Here is a 23,894-nt window from a genome sequence, read left to right on the forward strand (position 1 = left end):
AAGCAACAGTATTAGGAGACTTGACACATAAGCATGCATTCACGTTAAAGGCTGCCCAACACATGGAAAGAACAGGCCAAGCTGGATCTGCCCCTCCCAATTCTCCAGTCTGTTCCCCCTCAGAACACCAACACACAGGTTCTCCACGGTTCACTGATGCCAACGGCCCATCATAAGGAATGAGGCTATGTTTCACAGTGACAGGACCACGTACAATCCACGCCTGTCATATTGGTCTTTATATCCTCAGTCCCTAGCTCATGCCAGGCATACAGTAGGCACTGAAAAAATACTTACTAAATGGAGAACTGATTTTAAAAGGAAGCAAGAAAATTAAAGATAAGCTTATGATATACTATTACATGAAAAATATGGATTATTGTCATTTTAAAAAAGAAGAAATGCAAACCAATCATTTAGCAGTGTAACATCAAAATGCTCACAAAGGGATTACTTCCAGGTAGTACGATAAAGTTTTTTTTTTTCCTTAACTTTTCTTTCTTTTTTCTCCCTTTTTTCACTCTTACTTGATCGTAGAAAAAAATTAATTGAAAAACCCCTTTTCACCTATTTAAATAAAGAGAAGTTCAAAGGAAGTTCCTCATTAAACAATTAGAATTTAAATAAATAGCCATGACCAAGAACATGCTCAGGCTCCAAAGCACAAACCTGCTCTTGCAACTGAGTTTTATACTTCTCTGCTTCTTCAATGTAAATATTCTGGAACTTTTCACACTCCCCGGTGTAAAATTCTTTAAGCCGATTCTCTAGCTCTGATAGATCAGTCTGGTGCTGCTGGTTTAGCTTCTGGACAAATCCTTCATAAGCTATTTGCAACTCATTCCTGGCTTTTTCTAATTTCTCACAGGTAGATGAAGCAGTGACTGAAAAGAGATAAAAAAGGGAAAAGATATTTCATCTGCGAAATTCCTAAATTCATCACATTCACGCATAGCTGTGATGATTCTGGAAATATTAACACAGTACTCTCAGAGTACTTCGTTCTCTCTTGACCAGATTTTCAAATGTAATGGTATAAAAATGAACAATAAATAGGAACAAGAGGAAATGGTCGCTGGCAGCAAAATAAAACCTCCCAAACCAAAACAAACAAACAAAAAACCAACAACAAACAAAACAAAACCAACCAAACAAAAAAAACCAAAACAAAACAAAACAAAAAAAACGAAAAACAAAAAACAAAAACCCCCCACACAACCACCTAGCAAGAAGTAACAGAAGTACTTGAGAAAAACCAGGTTTCCAAGGGAGGATCACCCTTTTGTGTGTTGACCAATCAGTGCAGGGGCCATAAGGAGAGAAGGCTCTGATTGGCCGAGGCGTCTCTAAGGATGGCCAGCCAGTAGGGAGAAGCTAAGACACAGAGGGAACAGGGAAGATCAGAAAGAAGAAATAAATGGATTTTAAGCTTCGTCTTAATTTGAGCTGATTTCAAAAATACAGTAATAAAAACAAAGTATTAGAATATGTTGAAGCAACCAGAGCATACCAACTTTAGGGAAAAAAAAAACATTTTAAAAGCTACAATATATCAAAAGGTGATTATTTTTAAAGGCAAAGTGATCTGAAAGGCATAATTTAAAATCGGAGCATCTTACTCTACACCACCACTACTGAAAACACATAATGATTAATAATACATCGCAGAACTTGCACATAAATGCATACCCACCCACACTATAATATATCCTGGAAGATCCCTGTAATTTCTCAGGAAGCTTGACTTTTGCCTTTTCCAGCCTTCCTTCACTGACATTCAAAACAGTGATACTCTGTCAGGAGGATGCATGTTCTCAATATCCTCAAGTGCCCATGGACTAATATAAAATGAGTACTGGTAAGTCAGTTGTGAATCCTTACCTCTCTTTTGGTAAGGAATATATATTTCTGCAGTTGTAGAAGGAATAAGAGTTTTAGGGCAAAGAAAAGGAGAGTTTAGCTTAATGATCATTCTACTTAAGTAATGTGAGATTGGCTGGTTCCTGGGATGAATTTCCAACAATGAGGTAGACTTGTTTTCTTGGGAATATGCCATGTGGTAGTAGAAATATTAGTCACATGTCCCCTATTGGGATTCTTTCAGAGGCAAAATGGACTATATTGAATAATGACAAGAATAGTGTCTGCTAAAGAGAACCATTAAAATTCAAATAAATCCACAAATATTTATTAAAGGGGAAAGGAACATAAAAAAAAAAAAAAAAAACCTATTAGGGCGCCTGGGTGGCTCAGTTGGTTAAGCGACTGCCTTCGGCTCAGGTCATGATCCTGGAGTCCCGGGATCGAGTCCCGCATCGGGCTCCCTGCTCGGCAGGGAGTCTGCTTCTCCCTCTGACCCTCCCCCCTCTCATGTGTTCTCTCTCATTCTCTCTCTCTCAAATAAATAAATAAAATCTTTAAAAAAAAAACAACCTATTAGTCAGTGACTGGTGAAGAATGGGGGCTCCCTACACAGTATCCAGCCCTTCCAGAAGTCCTGTGAGAACCTTATTACTAAATGAACAAGGAAACCAACAGGGGGTAAATCATTTGCCTATAAGCACATAGCTAAGTAAGTGGCAGAAGACTGGATTGTGGTAAGCAGTCTGGATTCTGACGATCTGCATCCAAAGCCTGGGCTTCTCCCACCCCACCCAGCTGTCTTTTGGGCCAGAAACTGGTGAGAAACAACATGGAGCCTCTCCTTGGGAGGCTCATTGTCTAAGTGAGAAGACAAGACCTATACTTTTGAGGAGAACAATACAGGGCAGTCCCTAAGGGTCCAATAAATGGCACTCAAAGTAGTTGACATCCAGCGAGTATGGTATGGAAGGTTCAGTCTGCAGATTAAGACAAACTTTTTTTTTTTTAATTGTGGCAAAATATATACAAGATAAAATTTACCATTTTCCATCATTTTCAAGCGTACGGTTCTGTGGCATTAAGCGCATTCACAGTTGTGCAAACATTACTGCCATCTAGCTCCAGAACTTTTTCTCCCCCAAAACTCAAACTCCCTATTAATTAAACAGTAACTCCTCAATCCCTCTTCCGTCCTCCTCCCCTGGCAATCACCACTGCTACCTTTTCTCTGTGAATCTGACTCTTCTAAGTACCTCCTATAAATGGAACCATACTGAATTTGTCCTTTTGTGCCTGGCTTATTTCACTCAGCATCAGGTCTTCAAGGTTCATACATGTTGTAGTGGGTGGGAGAACTCCCTTCCTTGTAAAACTGGATAATATTCAATTGTATGTATAGACCACATTTTGTTACTGATTCATCTGTCAATGGACATTTTGTTTATCGATTCATCTGTCAAAGGACACTTGGGTTGCCTCCTACCTCTTGGCTACTGTGAATGCTACTGTTATAAACATGGGTGCACAAACATCTGGTTTTTTTTCAGTTCTTTTTGAGTATATACCTGGAAATGGAACTGCTGGATCTAATGGTAATTCTGTTATTATCTGAGGAACCACCGTACTGTGTTGCATAATGCCTACACCATTTTATGTTCCCACCAGCAGTGCACAATGGTTCCAATTTCTCCACATTTTCACCAAAACTAATTTTCTTTTTTTCTAAGCCAGCCTAGTGGGTGTGAAATGGCATCTCACTGTGGTTTTGATCTGGTCAGCAGTTTTTTAAAATTGAGCCATACAAAAATGCCATTCTGATACTGAGAGTGACAACTATTCTACCACAAGCCAATGGTGGGAGACCGCACGGTGTGCCCTGGGAACTAGAACATTCACAAGGCAGAACAATGGGAAATAGACCTAAAAAGGTAGATGGAGGCCAGATTATAGCGATCATCAAATTCAGTCCTGTGGAACTAAATTTTAGAAGTTAATTTCTTTTCTTTAAAAGAATTTAGTGAAAGATAATGACTATGCTGACGGTCATGCAACACTTTTTACTTTTCCTTTTTATTGTACTGATTATTTACCAAAGGTGCAAAAAAAAAAAAAAAAAAGATTCAAGTAGGCAAATGTTAGGGATACCTGGGTAGCTCAGTCGGTAAAGCGTCTGCCTTGGGCTCAGGTCCTGATCTGGGTCCTGGGATCCAGCCCTACATCCAGCTCCCTGCTCAGTGGGGAGCCTGCTTCTCCCTCCCTCTGCCCCCCCCTCCCCCGCAGTGAGTGCTTGCATGCAAGCGCTCTCTCTCAAATAAATAAATACAATCAAACAACTTTCTAGTTAGGGCAATTTTGGTTCCATACAGCCTTTTCACTTAATTCCATTGGAATTTCAAATATCCAAAAAAAAAAGAAATAGTATGATCCCAGCCCATCTGAATGCTCCTATCAGAGACAGAAATGTCTAAGTGAACCAAAAGCTAGAAGATCTTCTACATGAAGTTAACAGTATGCTACACCTGCCGAATTTTAACACGTTTGTAATGAAACAACCGTCTGTTTCAGTGTATATCTATGGTGCATCAGACTTCAAAATCAAATAGAATAGATGGAAATCCTCTTACATTAGCCACTGGACAGGGCGTTTCCTGTTTTTAAAAAAAAAAAAAAAAAGGCGCCTGGGTGGCTCAGTCCGTTAAGCGTCTGCCTTCAGCTCAGGTCATGATCTCAGGGTCCTGGGATGGAGGTCCCCCTTGCATTGAGCCCCCCTCACATCATTGCGCTCCCCGCTCGGCAGGGAGCCTACTTCTCCCTCTGCCCCTCCCCCTCCCCTGCTCGTGCTCAGTCTCTCTCTCAAATATCTTAAATCTTAAAAAAAAAAATCTTAAAAAAATCTTAATATCTTAAAATCTCAAAAAAAAAAAAAAGAAAAAACAAAAGAAAAGAAAACAAAGCTTAAAAGTATTTAAGTTTTGTTGGCCAGTGAGCGAGGTGAAGGGAAGGCAGAGGGGAGGGAAGGGAAAGATGGGTCAGACCCAGGAGGGAGGATATACGGCTCGCTCGCTGTGAGTACAACAGTCCAAAGCGCAGGCCCAACCCCAGGCAGTGACATCAGCCCGCAGCTGTGCGCAGACCTTTGCTCTGTTCCGGGCCTGGTGTGCTGTGTGGACAACAGCTGGGCTGAAATCATCCCTCACACAAACAGCTTTACTTCGAATTAACTGGCCTGGGCTCCTGAAGGGACACTTTTATTTGGCATAAAGACTCTTGAAATGCTTTTTTAAAGGACATCCATGTAAACATCGCCTCAAGGGTTCTTAGTGCTCCTCTCTGCCAGACACACACTGTTGGGGGGGGGGGTGATGGATGTGACCCTGTGGCTTTAGTCACGGACTTTCCCTTGTGCTTATGACAGTTTAGGAGTGATTTCTAATGCCACCCCGCTCGCTTGTACTCCTTGTGCTCAGCCTTGTCTCTTCCTTGCTTACTTTCCAGAATTCCACTCCCTTTCAGGCAATTCATCAGGCAGCCAACAAAAGCCAAAACAAAATAGGAGATCTTGCGGGATTTTGCGTAAGTAAGCAAGGAGTTTTCACAGTATTAGGTGATAGGGTTTTCAAGGTGTTATGGCACAAATGCAAAATCCACAGAGTACAAAGTAATCTTTTTGTCCAAAGTAATCTGTTCTGTGGGGCGATTACTGAAAGCCTGTCTGTGACGAAGGGTGCCAACAGACCGCTGCCTAGAGAAGAGCTAAGGAACTGTAACTTTTGTACACACACTGGTAAACTGCAAAAGCTGTCCCCAGCAGTCCACCTTAGAAAGAGAAATAGAGTTTTCAGAATTAGGAAAGAAAGAAACCAACTCATTTACAAGATCAGCCCTAGAGCACAAGGCCGTGAGACAGAATAGAAGTTGACATTTTCACCCTGGGACAAACCATGCCAACGACAGAACAGGAACAACATAGTTTAAGCATACATAACTGAGCAAGGAAAAAATATTTCAGAAAAAGTGGTGAGATGCTCGACATTTTCCCTTTTCATATAATTATTTGGATGACCTCTAGAAAAGGCCCACTGTCACAGTCAATTATAACCTCTGAAAAACAGAACTGGATTCATCCTGGGTCCGTTAGCCCCTTATCCCCAAGGAGCAGAAGCACAGCCATTACCTAATTAGTCCTGGTGGCCTTTTCTAAGAGGAGGAAGATAGATTTGTATTCTCTCCATCTCATAGAGACCCATTTCCCTTTGGAGATCGGTAAATGTACTGTTTACAGAGAAAAACATCACACAACCATGGCCCTACAGTTGTAACATTCTTTTGAAATGATACAGAGCTTTCTTCACTTTCGTATCTGGGTAGCATGCTTCCTTATGAGACAACCCAAAATATTTTAATCCTCAGGAACATAAATAAATGACTTAATAGGACAGAGCTTGATTAATTAGGTTCAATTCTCAGTCACAGCATTTACCAGCCATGTGATTTGAGCAAATTACTCAAGCTTTCTAAGCCTTCATTTCCTATTTTTTTTTTTTTAAATGGAGAGAATCTTAGCGCCTTCCCTGTAGGATTAAATAAAATAATGCATGAGAAGCACCTGACCCACTGCCTGACCAGAGTCCGTAAGCAATAAATGTTTGCTGTTACTATTATTCCTGGCCTTGCAAAAGTCCACCAGTTCAGATGTGTTTGAAGAGTCTTCAAAGACATGCTTGGGGTTCCAGGACCAGATGTGACAGTTAAAAAGCAGCCTTGCTTGTCGAGTATTCAAAGATAAATATATACACACACACATACGACAAGGCACTATAGTACCCGCCCACCTCCAATCTTCACTTCCTACTCCTGTTTGCTCTTCACACTGGGTGCAACAGAACATTCCCAACCTTTAGATGATTTTATCTAAATCGGACATAAAATCTAAACAAGGAAAAAAGGAGGAGGTAAGGTCACATGGAAATCATACAAATTTTCATGATGCCACATGAGAGATTGTGACAGAAAGGAAAGATAAATAGGAAAATAAGAGGACTTCATTCCCCAACTGTACAGACACACTTTCTCTAGGTGCTTCTGGTAGGCGTGCTGTGGGTGCCAACTCTTCCTCAAGCAGCATTCCCATTCTCTGCACCAGCTATGAGGGAGACGAGATGCCCATGTCCAGTGTTTCTTGCCTGCTTTGGGTCCCTCTCTCTTTCTGGTCACCTGGGAAGTCAGACACCTGCTTTTAGTGCTGGACACCTTCACTCCTTTCTCTCAGCTGGACCACTTTCTTGTACCATGTACAAAAATAAATTCAAAATGGATGAAAGACCTAAATGTGAGCTAGGAAACCATCAAAATCCTAAAGAACACAGGGAGCAACCTCTTTGACCTTGGCCATAGAGACTTCTTACTAGACATGTCGCTGGAGGCAAGAGAAACAAAAGCAAAAATGAACTATTGGGACTTCATCAAGATAAAAAGCTTCTGCACAGCAAAGGAAACAACCAACAAAACTAAAAGACAGCCTACAGAATGAGAGAAAATATTTGCAAATGATATATCTGATAAAGGGTTAGTATCCAAAATCTATAAAGAACTTCTAAAACTCAACACCCAAAAAAACAAAGAATCCAGTTTAGAAATGGGCAGAAGACATAAATACATTTTTCCTAAGAAGACATCCAGATGGCTAACAGACACATGAAAAGATGCTCAACATCACTCATCATCAGGGAAATACAAATCAAAACGATGATGAGATACCACCTCATAACCTGTCAGAATGGCTAAAATTAACAACACAGGAAACAACAGATGTTGGTGAGGTTGAGGAGAAAGGGGAAGCCTCTTGCACTGTTGGTGGGAATGCAAACTGGTGCAGCCACTCTGGAAAACAGTATGGAGCTTCCTCTAAAAGTTAAAAATAGAGCTACCCTACAACCCAGTAATTGCACTACTAAGTATTTACCCAAAGGATACAGAGATGGAGATTAGAAGGGGTACACGCACCCTGATGTTTATAGCAGCATTATCAACAATAGCCAAATTATGGAAAGAGCCCAAATATCCATTGACTGATGAATGGATAAAAGAAGTGGTGTGTACACACACACACACAGGAATATTACTCAACTATCAAAAAAATGAAATCTTTCCATCTGCAACGATGTGGATGGAACTAGAGGGTATTATGCTAAGCGAAATAAGTCAGCCAGAGAAAGACAAATACCATATGATTTCACTCATACATGGAATTTAAGAAACAAAACTGATGAACGTAGGGGAAGGGGGTAAAAAAAGAGCTAGAGGCAAACCGTAAGACACTCTTAGCTATAGAGAACAAACTGAGGGTTGATGGGGGGAGGTGGGTGGGGGATGGGCTAGATGGGGGATGGGGATTAGGAGGGCACTTGTTGGGATGAGCACTGGGTGTTGTATGCAAGTGATGAATCACTAAATTCTACTCCTGAAGCCAATATTACACTATGTGTTAACTAACTAGAATTTAAATAAAAATTTGAAAAGGAAAAGCAAGCAGATACTTCTCAGGGAAGTATACTTGCTTTTAAAAAAACTTTTAATTGTGGAATAATTTTAGATTTATAGAAAACGCACAAAGATACTACACAGAGTTCATATACACTCTCCACATAGCTGCCCCAAATGTCAGCATTTTACATAATCATGAGACATTTGTCACAATTAAGGTTTTAACACTGGAACAATACTAGTAAGTGTATTGTAGACTTCATTTGGGTTTCACCAGTTTTTCCACTAATGCTTTTTTTTTTTTTTATAAAGATTTTATTTATTTATTTGGGAGAGAGAGAATGAGAGAGAGCAAGCACATGAGAGGGGGGAGGGTCAGAGGGAGAAGCAGACTCCCTGCCGAGCAGGGAGCCCGATGCGGGACTCGATCCAGGGACTCCAGGATCATGACCTGAGCCGAAGGCAGTCGCTTAACCAACTGAGCCACCCAGGCGCCCTCCACTAATGCTTTTTCAAGAAAAAACTTTTAGATTAATTTTCGATCTTCAGAGAAGCTGTAAAGAGAGAATAGTTTCCAGATATCTCTCACCCCTTTTCCCCTAACATTAACATTGCCAAAACTAAGAAACCAACACTGGTACAGTATTATGAACTCAACTCCCAACTTTGTCCCTTATTTCTGTTCTAGGATCCCATCCAAGATACCGCACTGCATTTAGTTGTCATATTTCCTGAGTCCTCTCTGGTCTGCGAGTGGGTCTTCCCCCTACACCCCCCATAATTGTGACAGTTTTGGAGTCAGGTATTTTTAGACTGTCCCTCAATTTTGGCTTGTCACGTTTTCTCTGCATAGTCCACTGACCCAGCAATTCCACTAGTAAGAATTTATACAGGTAGAGTCCCACATATATAAAACGAAGAACGTTTGAGGTTTTTCACTGGAGCATTTCTTTCCATAACAGCAAAACATCAGAAACAACCTAATGTCCACTAGGAAGGAACTGGTTAAATTAATTGTGGTGTACAGAAACAATGGAATGCTTTCCAAAAAACAGGACAATTTAACAGCTATTTAAAAAGACTGATAAAGTTCTGTATGTATTGAACTTTAAGAACTGTTAAGTGGAAAAACAAAGTGCAGAAATGCATGTATAAATGCTCCCAACTGTGTATAAAAGTAAAGGGGAAACAGATATGTATTTTGTCTTACTTCTCCTATACCCCAGCCACAGAACCAAGAACGGGAACACGATCTTCTACCATAGTAGCATAATTACTTCATAATATTATTCTTACTCGACCGAGGGATATCCGGCTGTGACACACTCCCAGGGTGAATGACTATGTAGGTAACTCTCTTAAATCAGGGTCTCATCTATTTAAAATGGGAGAAGGTGATATACATGAATAAAGTTATCAAGATGCCATTTTTTAAGAAGTGAATTGCTATGCGGTAGAGAGGCCAGTAGCCTACAAACCAAAGCGTAGGGACCTAGACTATCCAACGATGGGAATTTCCAACTTCCTGCCTATCAGTTTCCTGGTGAGCAAGGCAGCAACAAACACCACGTGCTCTGCTAACCTTCATGTTTGGTAGGATGTGGCAGAGCCAAGTCTTCACAAACTGTCTGTGGAATGATCATCGGCTCATAAGAGCTCCAGTTTTTCTTTCCGAAAGGTACTACTTTTTCATATGACTGAGAAATTTGGCAGTCGTGTGGCAGACAACAGTCTTCTAAATTTCAAAATGAGCTACAGATGGCTCTCTGATTGCTCTTGGAATTCTGTGAAGCAACATGAACTGATTTCAAAAACCTCTCACTAATCATAACTTATTAGGAATTTGCTTTTACAAAATGCCTGCCCTCTCAATTCTCCCATAACTCATACCAGTATCCTTTTAAAATATCGGTTCGTGCTTTACAAAGTGCTCTCCCACCTATAATTTCACATAATAGTGTTTTGAGTTAATAGAAGAGATTATCTTAAATCTCCTTTTACTGGCAAGGGAACTGAAGGGGCAGAATTGGGTCCAGGACGCCAATCTGCTCAAGATTTTCAATGCAGATTCCACAGCACAGAGCCCAGAACCTGATCCTCATGGCTATTTTCGCAACTTGAGATGCGTAAGAGAGAATTTAATCCATACATGCAATGGATGTCTGAGAGTATTAAGGCTTTGTTCTCTTGTGGAAGCTAGAAAGACTGCAAGATAAGATAAGGCAGGTTAAAAAAAAAAAAAAAAGATCTCCCCCCCGCCCCGCCCCATCCCCCCAATTTCTCCTGACAGAATCTTACTTGAATGGGGGAAGATGATCTGGCTCAGCCAGCCAATCTGGGTACAGAGGTGCCAGTTGGGCCTCCACGGAGCCTCTGGGTCTCCCTGCCAATACAAGTCTGAAAAGGCTTTGCTGTTTTTCTACTTACTGGCCAACGACATGCTGCAAAACAGATGCTCTCATAATCAAAACAGCAACATTCCATGGACCAATGAAAATATTTAGGCATGAAAGTGGATCAGAGATGCAAGCCTGGCTGAGTAACTGACATAATGTTCTAAGCTTCAGGCCTGAGAAAAATCAATTAGGACTTTAAAGAAATCACAGTGAAATCAAAACAATAAATTTAATGCTCATTTGGAAGCCGATGTACAAGACCGGGCTCAATTCAGTTGGTGCTTTTTGGCATTACTGTGTACTCTCTTACTGTGCTTGCTTTATTCGTATATACTTTAAATAAAAGAAACAACATTCTGGACAACTAGTCTGGTGTCAAAGTGTACTCCACGGAGCACCTACAGGATGATCACCCTGCAAGGTCATCAGAAGTGCGTTGCTGGGCTCCGTTCCCAAACCACCTGAGTCAGCACTGTGAATCAGCATTCTAACCTGGTCTATTTTATTACACAGGAAAGTCTGAGAACCAGCGTTCTGAACAAATGACATTATTCAAAACTGAACCTATCAAAACTGGACAAGGACAGATTAGAACAAGGAACAGAACAAGGAAGAAGACTCCACGGGCTTTCAAAACAGATACTCTTGGTAACACCGTGTATCCATACAGGTGACAGAACGTGACCTTTTACTTAAGGACACAGCCAGCCAAAGGCTGAATTTGCGATGGATGGCCATGGGTGGGGACAAACGGGCTAAGTCTGAGGTGGTATCAAAACCATCTTTGATCAACTCAGCGAGAGAAAGAATTCTCTTTTGGTATACAGTTGGTTTTCATTATATTAGCAGTTTTTTCATGAAAGTCCACTTCAAAAACCATTTCTGGAATTCTGCAACTCCAAAGTGACTTAACTGTAAAGAGTTTTAAAATTACTTCGAATACATAGGCTGTTAAATCATAACTGTAGACAAAACTAATGAAAGAATTAACATATTCCACAAGGTGCACGGGAGCCTCAAGTTCATAGACACCAGTTAAGTGTTGGTTAGACAATTTATAAACTGCTTCTAGCAGAGCCAAGTCCCTTTTCCCTAACTGATAACAACAAGTCCTATTTTAATCTGATAGCACTTCTTGAACTCCAGAATCGAATAAAAAGATTCCAAAAGTTGTTACCAATGCAAAGGAGTGTTTATATCACATACTTTTGTGACCTTTCAAATATTTTCATCATGCCTTCCCTGTTACCATGAACAGGAGTTTGGACTTACCGATCCTAGGTCCTTACCCAGGCACTTTGCTCTCTAGCTGTTTGACCTTAGGAAGGTTACTTCACTTTTAAGCCTCAGTTGCTTTTCCTTCCTTCCTTCCTCTCTCCCTCCCTTCCCTTTCCTGTCTTTTAATAAAATACTAACCAGCAGACTTAGAGCTGAATATTGCTGTCGGGAAAGACTTGGCACTCAACAGATGTTACTGTCATACCCAGCTCATAATTTTTATGCACACAGAAAAACAATCAACTAGTCTTAGTGAATTAAGGGTTCAAATTCCATTTGTGTCATTAAATAGAAACAATTAGGACAAATGTATAAAAAAGATGTGCATTGTCCGAACAGCTCAGTGCAAACAATATTAAGTTTATAGGAATGCCTGCTAATAAAGGCATTTCAAGGTTTTGAAATCTAGTTCACTTGAGCAGATATTTAAGTCTCAGAAGGATTTAAAAAGAATAAAAATAGCCCTAAAAAGTGTAAATTAGCTATTAATTCTGATGGCTAGAAACCTTGAAATAAAAATACCTTTTCTTCATTTAGATAAAAATGTGATTCTAGTGATTAACATTAACAAAAAACAGTAGGAACCCCTGAAGATCATAATTATGGTTCTCTATTATACTGGTTTTGATCCAACACAACTCTTAAAAAAAATCAGAATGATATGCTTATTTCCCCATCTTAGAGGCCAAATGCTTGCTGTGGATACAGACCATTAAAATTGAATTGTCATCTATTTCAAGGGCCAACACTTTCAAAATGATCTAACTGGCATTGTCAGACATAATTGTAAAATGTTTCCAAGAGAAGTATAGTTCACCTTACTTTATTATTATTCATTCTTAAAAACATGCATGTTATTTTTAAATGGTTTGTAGGAAAACATTTGTACACAAAAACCACTGAGTATTAGAATATTATAAGGATAAACCCAACTTTCCCTAGTCACTATCTTCAATATAAAAGTCATTCATTCACTGAGGTAGTAAGTGCCAGGCACAAGGTATCAGTGGGTAGAGCTGCAAACGTGAAGGAGATACCGCCTTTGAAGGGCTCGCGGCTCTGGATTGTGAGAGGAGGTCTAGAAACAACCCTAAAAACAGAGTTTTTTGAAGAGCACAGTAGAAGGCACGATTAACTTGCTTGAAAGATTAGGTAAAACTCAACTGATGATACGGCATTTTAATTGGGACTTAGCTAGGTATCGTAGCTAGTGAGGATTTTAAGAGGCAAAAATAGAAAAGCAGTAAAAAAGAAGAGAGTATTTCAAGCAGAGAGGATATCATGTGCCAAAGAGGTATGAATGGACCCATGGCTAGACGTGAGGAGCTGAAAGAAGTGTGAAGAAAGGCAAAGGAGTGTCCTGCCATCCTGAAGTTGGGCTGAGAGTTCCAGTCAAAACATACATGGCAGCTACAGTAATTTGGACTTTTTGCCAAAGCCCAAATGAAGTCATTTATGTTTGTTAAAAATGTCCAGTAGAGTACAGATGTGAGATTTATTTTAAATACAGTCCTGGTAGCATGTGAGGAGGACAGAAGCAGGCCTGGAGCAGGGTGACCTGTAGGGTGACTACTGGAATATATTTGGGGTGAGCAATTATGGGGCTTGAATTAGAACAATAGTAGCCAGAAGGCTGAGGAGGGACAGATCCAAGCGATACTTAGAACACAGATTGCTATCATGTAGAAGTTGGAGGAAAAAGCATGTGTCACCTGTTGTTAGCTTAGGTGGTGAGTGAGTGATGACGTCACTGCAGAAGATGATGAACAGACTTTGAGGAAAAGAGGTCTGAATGAGGAGACACTGCAGAGCGTTCAGGAAGCAAGGGGCTGGGGAGTCAGAAAGGTCTGATTATGCCAGACTGGCTCTCCTGGAGGCAGCTCTTCACTGGGCAAAACACATCTACAGCTTGGGAAGGAGAGAACTAGAAAAATAAATCTGTGCATCATCATCCTATAGGTTGTAGTTGAAGCCAGGGGAATCGATGGGATAACAGCAGACAATGAAACCCTCGCTATACTCCAACACTAAAGGGATGAGTGAAATCAAGCAACAACCACTAAGACTTTCCCAGGTCATTCAACATAACCATAATGAAGACTACGAGTCAATATGGAAAAGTGTTTGACACAAGCTAAACAGATCAGAATACACATAAAATAACATGAATGAATCTCAAAACCACTTTGCTGTGTGGAAAAAAGCCAAACATAACAAGAACATAATGTATGTTTCTATGAAATTCTAGAATACACAAAATAACCTACATCATAAAAATCAGTGTTTGCTTCTAGAGAAGGGGGGCGGTGTCGTCTACCAGAAACGAGCATGAGGAGATTTTCTGGGAGGACAGAGATCTTCAATACCTTGATAAAGGTGTAGGTCATATGAGTATATGTGTTTGTCAGTAAGCACTCCATTGTATGTAAGTCATACCTTCATAAAAAAGTCAAGATATGAAGTCATATATATTCATATAAACAAAGACACAAGAGAATATGTAAAAATAAGAGCTCTGTCAGGGATACTGGAACTATGGGCTATTTTCCTCTCACTTCGCAATTTTAATTTCCGCACTATGTCCTTAAATAAAAAGAAACCAACCCTCAAATACTTGAAATACCCATAAATACTTATCAATCACTTGTGAAAATGGAAAACATATCTATTTTTTCCATAGTAAGGAGAAAAGAATCTCTGAAATGAAGCAATTTACCATCTGAAGTCAACAAGAAAACACAAGATATAATAAATACATGGTTGTAAAGTATTGAGGACTCCCTGGAGGAGGGGGGGAGCCTCGTGGTTTTGTTCTGAGCTCAGCTAGGTGAACTTGGCAGTAGAGGACACTTGTCAGAGTAACCAGGAGAGGCGAGAGGAAAGTCAGTCAGCGGAGCAGATGGTTGGAGGCAGTTAGATTCCGAAGGTCACTATCACAGACTCTACTTGGGTTTCAGTGCTCCTGAGTTTCAGCTGTCCTTTATTTATTTATTTATTTTTTGCAGTTCTTAGTTTGGGAAGCTTGCCTCAATTTTCATAGAGAAGAGAAAGAAACAGTACCCCGGGGAAGAGTGACACCAAAAGCCCCCCATTATTTTGGAGAGAAATGGTAGATGCTTGGATGCTGCTGATGGTAGCAACAGTTCTCTTCTTGAGAACAGCTGCAAACTGCACCCATGTGAACACCTGCTATTTAGTAGTAGCTAACACGTGGTGCTAGGCACTTTACAGCGAGTGACTTCATGTCATCCTCACAACCACCCCTGAGCAGACAATTATTGGTGCCATTTGACAGAGAATGAAACCAGGACTCAAGACCTGTCATGTGACTTGCCTTTACGTCACCCAGCTACTGAAGATTTGGACCTGGACAGTGTGACCACACAGTCTAACCACTCTACACTACTGCATCACATTTTAAAACTGCCATTTCCAACTTTGCTATGTAACCTGTCGTCTTCCATCTCAGCTCATGCTACGAACAATCCCACCGGCAGCTTTCGGAGTGTTCCTCCTGGACTGTTCCATCAGAAGAACTATGTAGAGGCTTCTCTTCTCTCCCCTCACGGGACTGGAACCATTCCCCAAATGCTTTCCATAGTTCCTTGAGCAGTTCTACCTCATGCAACGGGAGCACAGACATATTCCCCGTGTGTCCCCTCTGCTGACTGACGTTCTCACCATCGTCTCACTCATTCCCCTGACAAGAGTCCTCTGCTTCCGGTTCACCCAGCTCCCACCTGCGCGACCAACGCTACGCACAGGCCAAGCGTGGCATCCGGACACTTGGCCAGCGACGGTGAAAGCACAGCAGGGCCCACTCTCCTTATCACTGAGGGAAAAGGGGGAGAATGGGTACAAACTGCGGGCTATTTCCTGCCGGGCTACGTGACCAACTGGAGGTGCTGAGGACCTGGGTCCCATTCGAATCATTTCATTGTGCTCTCCGCTAAGAGGTAAAAAGAAGATCCCCCATTCAAGCAGCAATGAATGAGCACAGTGTTCTGCTGGCGTTTCTGTCTCATCTTGGGGAGAGGCTGAAATATGAACCGTCAGGTAGGCTCATCTCCACCTCCACTGGGTCGTAATGAACTCCGAAACACACACACAAAGGCCTCTTTCCTGACCTGCTCACTCTAGATCCATTACGTTATTTAAGGCACAGACAAAAGCAAATTAAGTTGGTCATCTGGGTAATCAAAAGGACAGCAGTCTAGTTAACATGGTGGAAAGCCTCGAATGCTATAGCTGGAAGCCTGTTTCTCAGCTGTGGTCTCCTTGAACTGTTTCCCTAGAACCCGCAAGTCTTTGCGGTCCTGAAGTTCCATCTGTCCTAAAATTACTTTTCTATAAAGAGTTCTTCATTTCCATAGCCTAAAATAAGGTCAGGAGAAAATGATGCCCTGGCTAGGTATTAAGAACCGGGGGGGTTAGCCAGGAGTTTAGGGGTTGAGAGGGGAAGATGGAAGAGGAACACAGAGACAAGCCGAGGCCCCATACTCACTGCTATTTGATCTTTGCCTTCGTGGGGGGGGCGGGGCAGGGGAAGAAAAACTTCAAGTCCAGCAAACTATATTGACAATATTAAAATTCTGGTCTTGTCCAAAGAAAAATGGGCAGTTTCTTCTAGAACTGGATGAACACAATCTTCGTCTCTGGCTATTGCTTTTGCATCATTTATACACAGAGCCACTCACACTGTAAGAGGAGGCTGTCAGCATACATAGAAAATTGCAAAGGGCAAGCAACTGAGCCTTTTAATGAACAACTCCAGACCTGGCTGAAGCTAAAGCAGGAAGCGGATTCTCTGGGGCTGAGGTGTCCGTGGCAGACAGGGGGATCCCAAGGTATGGCTCACTCCAACACAGGAGTGAGGCAGTATTGTCTCTCTTGCATGAACCCTGAGGACCCTTCCAGGAGAGACAAGAACCAAAACTGAACTCAGCCTGGGAACAGAAGCACTGGGTGGTGGGTGCTACAGACATCAGAGACACATGGCTACCAGTGGGACTGGGTCCTTATTCACCATCAGCCGGGTTCAAACTGTAACGTGAGCACAGAAGATGCCTTCTCCAGACAGGCTACCCTGGATGCACAGCATCCTTCTTTTCTGTATACTCACTCCTTGCAAAGGGCCCGGAGGGAATGTAATGTAATTACTGTCATCGGCGCAGGAATTTTTTTCACCACTCTTTAATATGGAAAGAGGTTCAGAAAAAAATATGACGGGATTATTTAACAGGAACTCACACAATTACAAAAGTCACTCTGTCCCTGTCTTCAGGGAGAGCAATGTTTTGGTCATCAGAAGCTCTGCTAGGCTTAGATCAGCGCCAGGAATTCTGTGAACTTGAGGTCAAGCTGCCAAGATTCGGAAGAAACGTTGATAGTTAAGTGTTTGCACAGATACTAGTGTGGAACAGCTAACCACTGGCAGCATGCAACTCCAGATAGGAAAACCAAATTTTCCAGTCGTCCCCTCGTCCTGTAAAACTTGCGGCGGGGGGGAGGGGGGGGGGGGGGGGGGGGGGCGGGGCGAAGAAAAGCTCTTACCTAGCTCTCCTCGAAGGTGAACAAGTTCTTGAGATAGGGTTTTGTGTTGTTTCAGTGCTTCCTCCCGCTGCGGAAAACACACATCAAGTTACTAATGTTTTCAAGAGGGTCCCTTTCAGTAAGACACACATTTGTTATCACTAGGAAAATGAGACTCAGAAGGGAGACGCCAAGATAGGAATCATTTAGGCTAACAGTTTGTGCTGTTAAGAAAACACAGATGTCCCTTAGTTGTTAAGGAAATTCATATTTCAAAAATCTTTATTTTCTCAGGTCCTCGTGCAACTTTCATTTGAGGCACTGCATGGCACTTTTAAAAATATTTACTCTGAGCCCTGCTTCACTGCTGATCCACAGAACCTTTCAGCAAATGCATACTTAAGACTTAATGCATTCTCCTCCTCCAAGGGCAATAAAGCACTAATCAGTTTAAGATAAATATTTAATGTTCTAAACATACGCACTTATATGCACTTTGTCCTGTATTTGCAAATAAAAAAGTTTTGTTACAAGGTCAATCCTTCTAAAAGGAAGATGCAAGTTTGTTATAAAGCAACAGCAAAAAATAATCCTTTTAAAAAAAGGCAAAATTAAACTAATTTTACTCAGCTCCACATTATTTTTTCTAAGGATTATTATATATTTGGGATCAGCTATAATTGTAAGGAGATGTTAGAGAAACAAATCAAAGAAAATCAGGCAACTGCTTCCATATCAAAAAAGCTATTATTTATACTGCAAAAAAGAACAATTTCCAAGTTACCAGCAACTCAAAGCAATCACACACACACACACACACAAATACAGCAATAGTCTCTTAAAAGGTAGATTCCCTACCACCAGGGCATAACTAAGGAAAAGGAAGAATTCAAAGCTTTCTGAAAATGCTCTCACTAGGATCACCCAAGACGGAGCTCCCGCCGCATCCTGATCACAGTATTGCAGAGATCATGAGACCCAGTCTTCTGCAGACAAGAACTGCTTGTCATTCAAAGCATCCCCCAATTCCAGACAACCTCTGCCTCAGTCCCTGACATTCTTCCAGAAACGCACTAGAAGCAAATACTAATTACCCTTGTTGCTGCACATGGAGGATAGAGGCACATTTTGCTGCTGGAGCAGCCCATTTTCCAGCTTCTGTCTCCAACTGTCCCCACCCCCTGCCCTGTCCAAGAAGTACACAGGTGGCCACACCACCCACCAGTCGGGTCTGCCTACATTCAAAGCTCTACCGGGAGGAGCGCCATTGGTCCTCGGTTAGCCCTACTTCACGTCCTGCAGGTTACCGAACGCCTCTCTCCTGGCAGAAGCGGATTCTGCAGCTTCTGCCTTTGGCACAAGCAGCCTGCGATTACTTAAAGCCACAGCCCTTCATTTATGAAAAACGAGAGCCAGACATTAGACTGATCGATGGCCACTTACTTAAATATCAGCTGGTACAGTGGAAAGAAACACTGACCTTCTCTGCCGGGATAATGGAGTTATTTTTAGATTTGTGAGCCTTTTTCGTCCCCCTCTTTAATTGAGGTCATTAGATTATCACACTTACTAACAGAAAAACTTGTTCTCAAAAACCTGTATGGTAAAGGAGCCTATGAACTAGGTGAACAACAATCCAAGTGTGTTTTGTGACTTACAATTTAAAATGACATTATAATGAAATGAATGGTGTTTGCCGCGAAATTTAATCCGAAAGCTTAGAACACGGTTCACTGGTGTTTAAAGGGAAAGTGTGAAATGCTGATTTGAGAGCTGGAGATCAGACATCTTCTAAAGCATTTACTTTTTACTCTGTGGTGGGGTCTCTCACTAAAGAGCTGAGGAAGTTAACGAACAACGTGCTAACACTGTCATATTGGATAGTTAACAATGACTGCAATTTAAGGAACACGTCTTCACTGAGAACATTTTTGCCATTAACTCTAAATGCTTGATTTTTAAAGTGCAGTCTTCAGATGTTCTGAAATCATAAATCAGAGAGTCCAGGTTTTTAAAAATGAACAAGTCATGAGTTTTCTAATGTAGAAATTAAACTTTGAGGAAAATCAACCTGGATTAAAATTGGGAGAAAAGCATATAAAAATACATATATTACATGCTTCTCCTGGTCTCATGAACATAAGCCTTAATTTTGTTTGCTTAGCAATCTAGTTCAAGTAAATATCAGCAAGCTTTGTCACTCAATGTCAAGTAAACCAAAAAACAGCTTTATACCCATAAGCAATCCTGCAACATATTCAGGAACTTAAAATTCACTTTCCAGTAGTAGTTAAATTGTTAGGAGAAGGCAAAGCTGGCAAGAAGTTAAATCACTTTTCAAACTTTCACGAATGTGAAAAGTGAAGACTGAAAAATTAAGCTGAGATATAGTCTCCAGGGGTAATTTTGTGAAAATGTTTACATCCTAACACAAATACATACCACGTGATCTCTTGGCTTCTTAAAGAGATTTTGGGGATAAGGAATTTCAGTCCATGTGAACATTTCCCCCAACTCTTCTGCACTCAACCTTCCTGTACTCAATGCCCAGAAGCCAATCTGGGCACTCCGAGTACACAGTGACAGGAAAGGCGTGAGGTCATCCTTGACTCTTTGTCTAAATGGGTTGTTCCAAAGTCAGTCAGTTCTTCCTAATGTGCCTTGAATCTATCACACTTTTTCTATTAGTGCTACCTCCACCCCAGTCCTGATCTCCACCAATTCATTCCTGCACTAGTAGTGAAAGCAACCCTTCATACGACCTTGCAGAGGGCTGCTAGATTCATGTCCCATTTTTTTTGTACACAGAAATGCCCTCACTCAAAAAGAATATTCCATGGAGTACATGAAAAAGAAACTTTACCCTAGTTCCAAGAACCTCAATCATCCACTCCTGTTTAGACTCCCAATTCCTTCTTCGTTCTGTTCAAGTCACACTTGCCACGCGTGTCCCACCTCCATAATCTGGAATGTGTGGTCTTTACCTGACCAGTTATATAAACCTCAATGTCAATCATAGTTACCGTCTCCTTCCCCCCAAAGCCTGGAGAAGACATTTATCTTTCTAAATTGACTGGCAAATGACTGCTCTGTACCAACTAATCAAGGACCATTCCAGATGCTGGGAGAAACATGAAAGAAATTTAAGGCATGGTTCTTGCCTTCAAGAAGTTTGGAACTGGGGTGCCTTGGTGGCTCAGTTGGTTAGTGTCTGCCTTTGGCTCAGGTCATGATCTCAGGGTCCTGGGATCAAGTCCCAGATCGGGCTCCCTGTTTAGTGGGGAGTCTGCCTCTCCCTCTCCTTTTGCCCCTCTCCCCCACTTGTTCTCTCTCTCTCTCAAATAAATCTTTTTTTTTTTTTTAAAGAAGCTCGGGACCTAGACAGACCTAAAATGTCCATGCTCAATTCTCCAGTCATCATTCAAGGCAGATGACCTCATCTGGGGGGAAGCAGTACAGAATAATGCAAAAACCAAGGGCTTTATATATAATCCTATGTGAAATGCCAACTACAGTGTCCGCACCATAGTGTCAGGTTCTGCCTGACTCTCTTTGGGAGCTTCTCCTATCCTATCCTATCCTATCCTTCACCTGTAGATGATAAAAACACATTCTGTCACTTACTGACTGCCTGTTTCTTTTTATTCACCTGCTCCTAAATCAGTGTTTCTGTCCTAGATGATAAACTCTTTATAGTCTACATAACAAGTTTATTTAATCCTCTTTGTATTTTTAACAAGCAGAATTCCACACAATGTGAAAAAAACAGGGAGGTGGGTATCTGGATAGAAATATGCTTTTCTATGCATGCATTAAATATATGAAGTCCTCCAAGGAAAAAAATGGATTCACTATAATTTAATTAGGAGTCCCCGGGATACAGGCACTTAGTCTCTGGCTGCCGTCCCATCAGTGGGCCTGAATTTGTTAGCTATTGAAAAGCATCAATAGCACAGGGGGATTTTGCAGAAAAGAGCCATGTCCGATGGTTCAGATGTGTGTATCTCTGACCTTCTCCCCACCACTCACACAATGAATTACGTCCACTCTTTTTTGTTCTGAGACATTTTTACTTATAGTAGACTGCTAGTGTCTTTCCAAATTCACCTTATTTGGGTACCACTTTAGGTTGGATTTCACTTTGGCTGTTTGTACAGAACATTGCACAACTATGCAAAGATAAACCAAGAATGGGAACAAACTAAAACTAGCAATAGTGTGTCCTCTGGGAAAGAGAAAGTGTGGTGTTAGTTTCCAGATTGATGAGATGCTTATTAGAACTTATACATAATGAGGGGCGCCTGGGTGGCTCAGTTGGTTAAGCGACTGCCTTCGGCTCAGGTCATGATCCTGGAGTCCCGGGATCGAGTCCTGCATCGGGCTCCCTGCTCAGCAGGGGGTCTGCTTCTCCCTCTGACCCTCCTCCCTCTCATGTTCTCTCTCATTCTCTCTCTCGCAAATAAATAAAATCTTAAAAAAAAAAAAGAACTTATACATAATGAATTATCATTATTAAACAGACTTGCAACAAAAGGGTAAGTCATAATTTTAGGATTCCCTATAATCAATCTTTTTTTTTTTTTTTAAGATTTTATTTATTTATTTGACAGAGAAAGACACAGCGAGAGAGGGAACACAAACGGGGAGTGGGAGAGGGAGAAGCAGACTCCCCGCTGAGCAGGGAGCCCGATGCGGGACTCGATCCCGGGACTCCAGGATCATGACCTGAGCCGAAGGCAGTCGCTTAACCGACTGAGCCACCCAGGCACCCTATAATCAATCATTTTTATCCACACTCTAATGCTCTAAAACCATTTAGAAAAACTTAGCAATGAGATATATATGTATATATAGATCGGTCTACACCTACCATCTACATCTACCTGTCTGTACATCAATCAATCACTTCTATAATGGTATGAGAGAACCAAAGGGTTAAGAGGAAAATTGTTCTGAAGAATTACTTAACTTTCACCCTGGTTATGTCTTTCCTTTCTGTTTTATAACAGTGCCCTGTACACATTAGCCAATCAGTAAATATTTGCTGATTGGTTATAAAGAGCAAAGAACATTTACATAATGACTTTATATGTTCATCTTTACATCTGGGATTCCATCCTCCCCATGCATTTGTTCGTTCAGGTATAGACTGCATGTCTGTTATGTATAAAGCCCTGCCATAGCTGCTGGCGTGGTTTCCTAAGAAAGAACTAGACACAGATCCTGCTCTCAGTGAGCTTCTGGTCTTAAAAAGCAAAATGAGTGAAGATGGTTATCTGTAATATAAGGTAGAGAGTGACAGAGAAATCTAAGTGCTCCTAGAATCCAGAAGGTAGACAGAACATACAGCTAGAAGGACCAGGAAATAAAAGAGGGAGGTGCTTTGTTTTGTAGATTTATTTATTTTAGGGGGGGAGAGAGAGAGAGAATGTGTGCATGTATGTGTGCAAGCAGGGGGAGGGGCAGAGAGAGAGAATCCTCAAGCAGACTCCCTGCTAAACGTGGAGCCAGATGCAGGGCTGGATCCATGATCCTGAGATCATGACCTGAGCCAAAACCAAGAGTCAAATGCTCAATGGACTGAGCCACCCAGGTGCCCCCCTAAAGGAGGGAGTTTTTGAGCTGGATTTTAAGAAATTCAATGGAGTCACAATTACCTGGGCATTAAAACCTAAATCAGGTGCAAGATGAAATTCACATACAGTGAAAGTATCCCAGAAACTCAGTAAGAGTTTGCCCTGTTGTAGACTGATGAAACCATCTGTCAGTATGTCAAATCAAGTGAGGTTTTTCCTTTAGTGTTCGATCTACTCCTTCTCCAACTGAGCATCTGATAAAAGTGTTTGGTTTGTGTTTGTGGGCCAGGTTACTGGACAGATGGGAAAAAAGTATCTTGAAACATGCGGACTGTGGAAGGTTCATGCCACGTGAGGGATTTAGGAACCAAAGGAAGAGCTGAAACTGGTCTTTCCTCTCACATCCCCTCCTGGGCCTTTCCTCACTGAGGGGCATGGAAGGCAGGCCTGCCTGCTCTATTTAATTTGCATTAACCAAGCAACCACTTGGTTGTTTGTATAATGAATCCATGTGAATCAAATACAGGTAGTGATGGGACGCTACTCTAAGAGCTGAATATGTAGGTATTAGGGAGAAGGGTAGTAGCCCAGTAATGGTATTTGAACCAAGGATGAAAAAGCACAAGAAGTTCATAGGTGATTTTGAGTTCCTAGTGTCCTAGACCCAGGTTCAAGTCCTGGTCTTCCTCTAAATAGCTGTCTGCTGATAGTCAAGTTAATTAACAGCTCTATGCCTCCAATTTCTTCCTAGTAAATTCCAACTTGT

The 23,894-nt window shown here is 41.4% G+C and overlaps 1 protein-coding gene across 6 annotated transcripts in view; it reads right to left on the bottom strand.

Moving 5' to 3' along the window:
- MTUS1 (microtubule associated scaffold protein 1) overlaps positions 1-23,894 on the bottom strand; it is a 167,825-nt gene that overhangs the window by 10,093 nt on the left and 133,838 nt on the right. For 5 of the 6 annotated variants that reach the window (XM_035004151.1, XM_035004152.1, XM_035004150.1 and 2 more), the window contains 2 exons: positions 17,574-17,640; positions 670-884 (listed from right to left, as the gene is read on the bottom strand). In XM_035004151.1, coding sequence (XP_034860042.1) covers positions 670-884; positions 17,574-17,640 — 282 coding nt within the window. Of the gene's footprint in view, positions 1-669; positions 885-17,573; positions 17,641-18,646; positions 19,903-23,894 lie in introns of those variants that run through there. The other variant, XM_035004154.1, reaches the window with a different exon arrangement.

Source organism: Mirounga leonina, unplaced genomic scaffold, assembly GCF_011800145.1.
Source record: "Mirounga leonina isolate KUSES-001 unplaced genomic scaffold, KU_Mleo_1.0 Mir_128, whole genome shotgun sequence".
NCBI lineage: Eukaryota > Metazoa > Chordata > Mammalia > Carnivora > Phocidae > Mirounga > Mirounga leonina.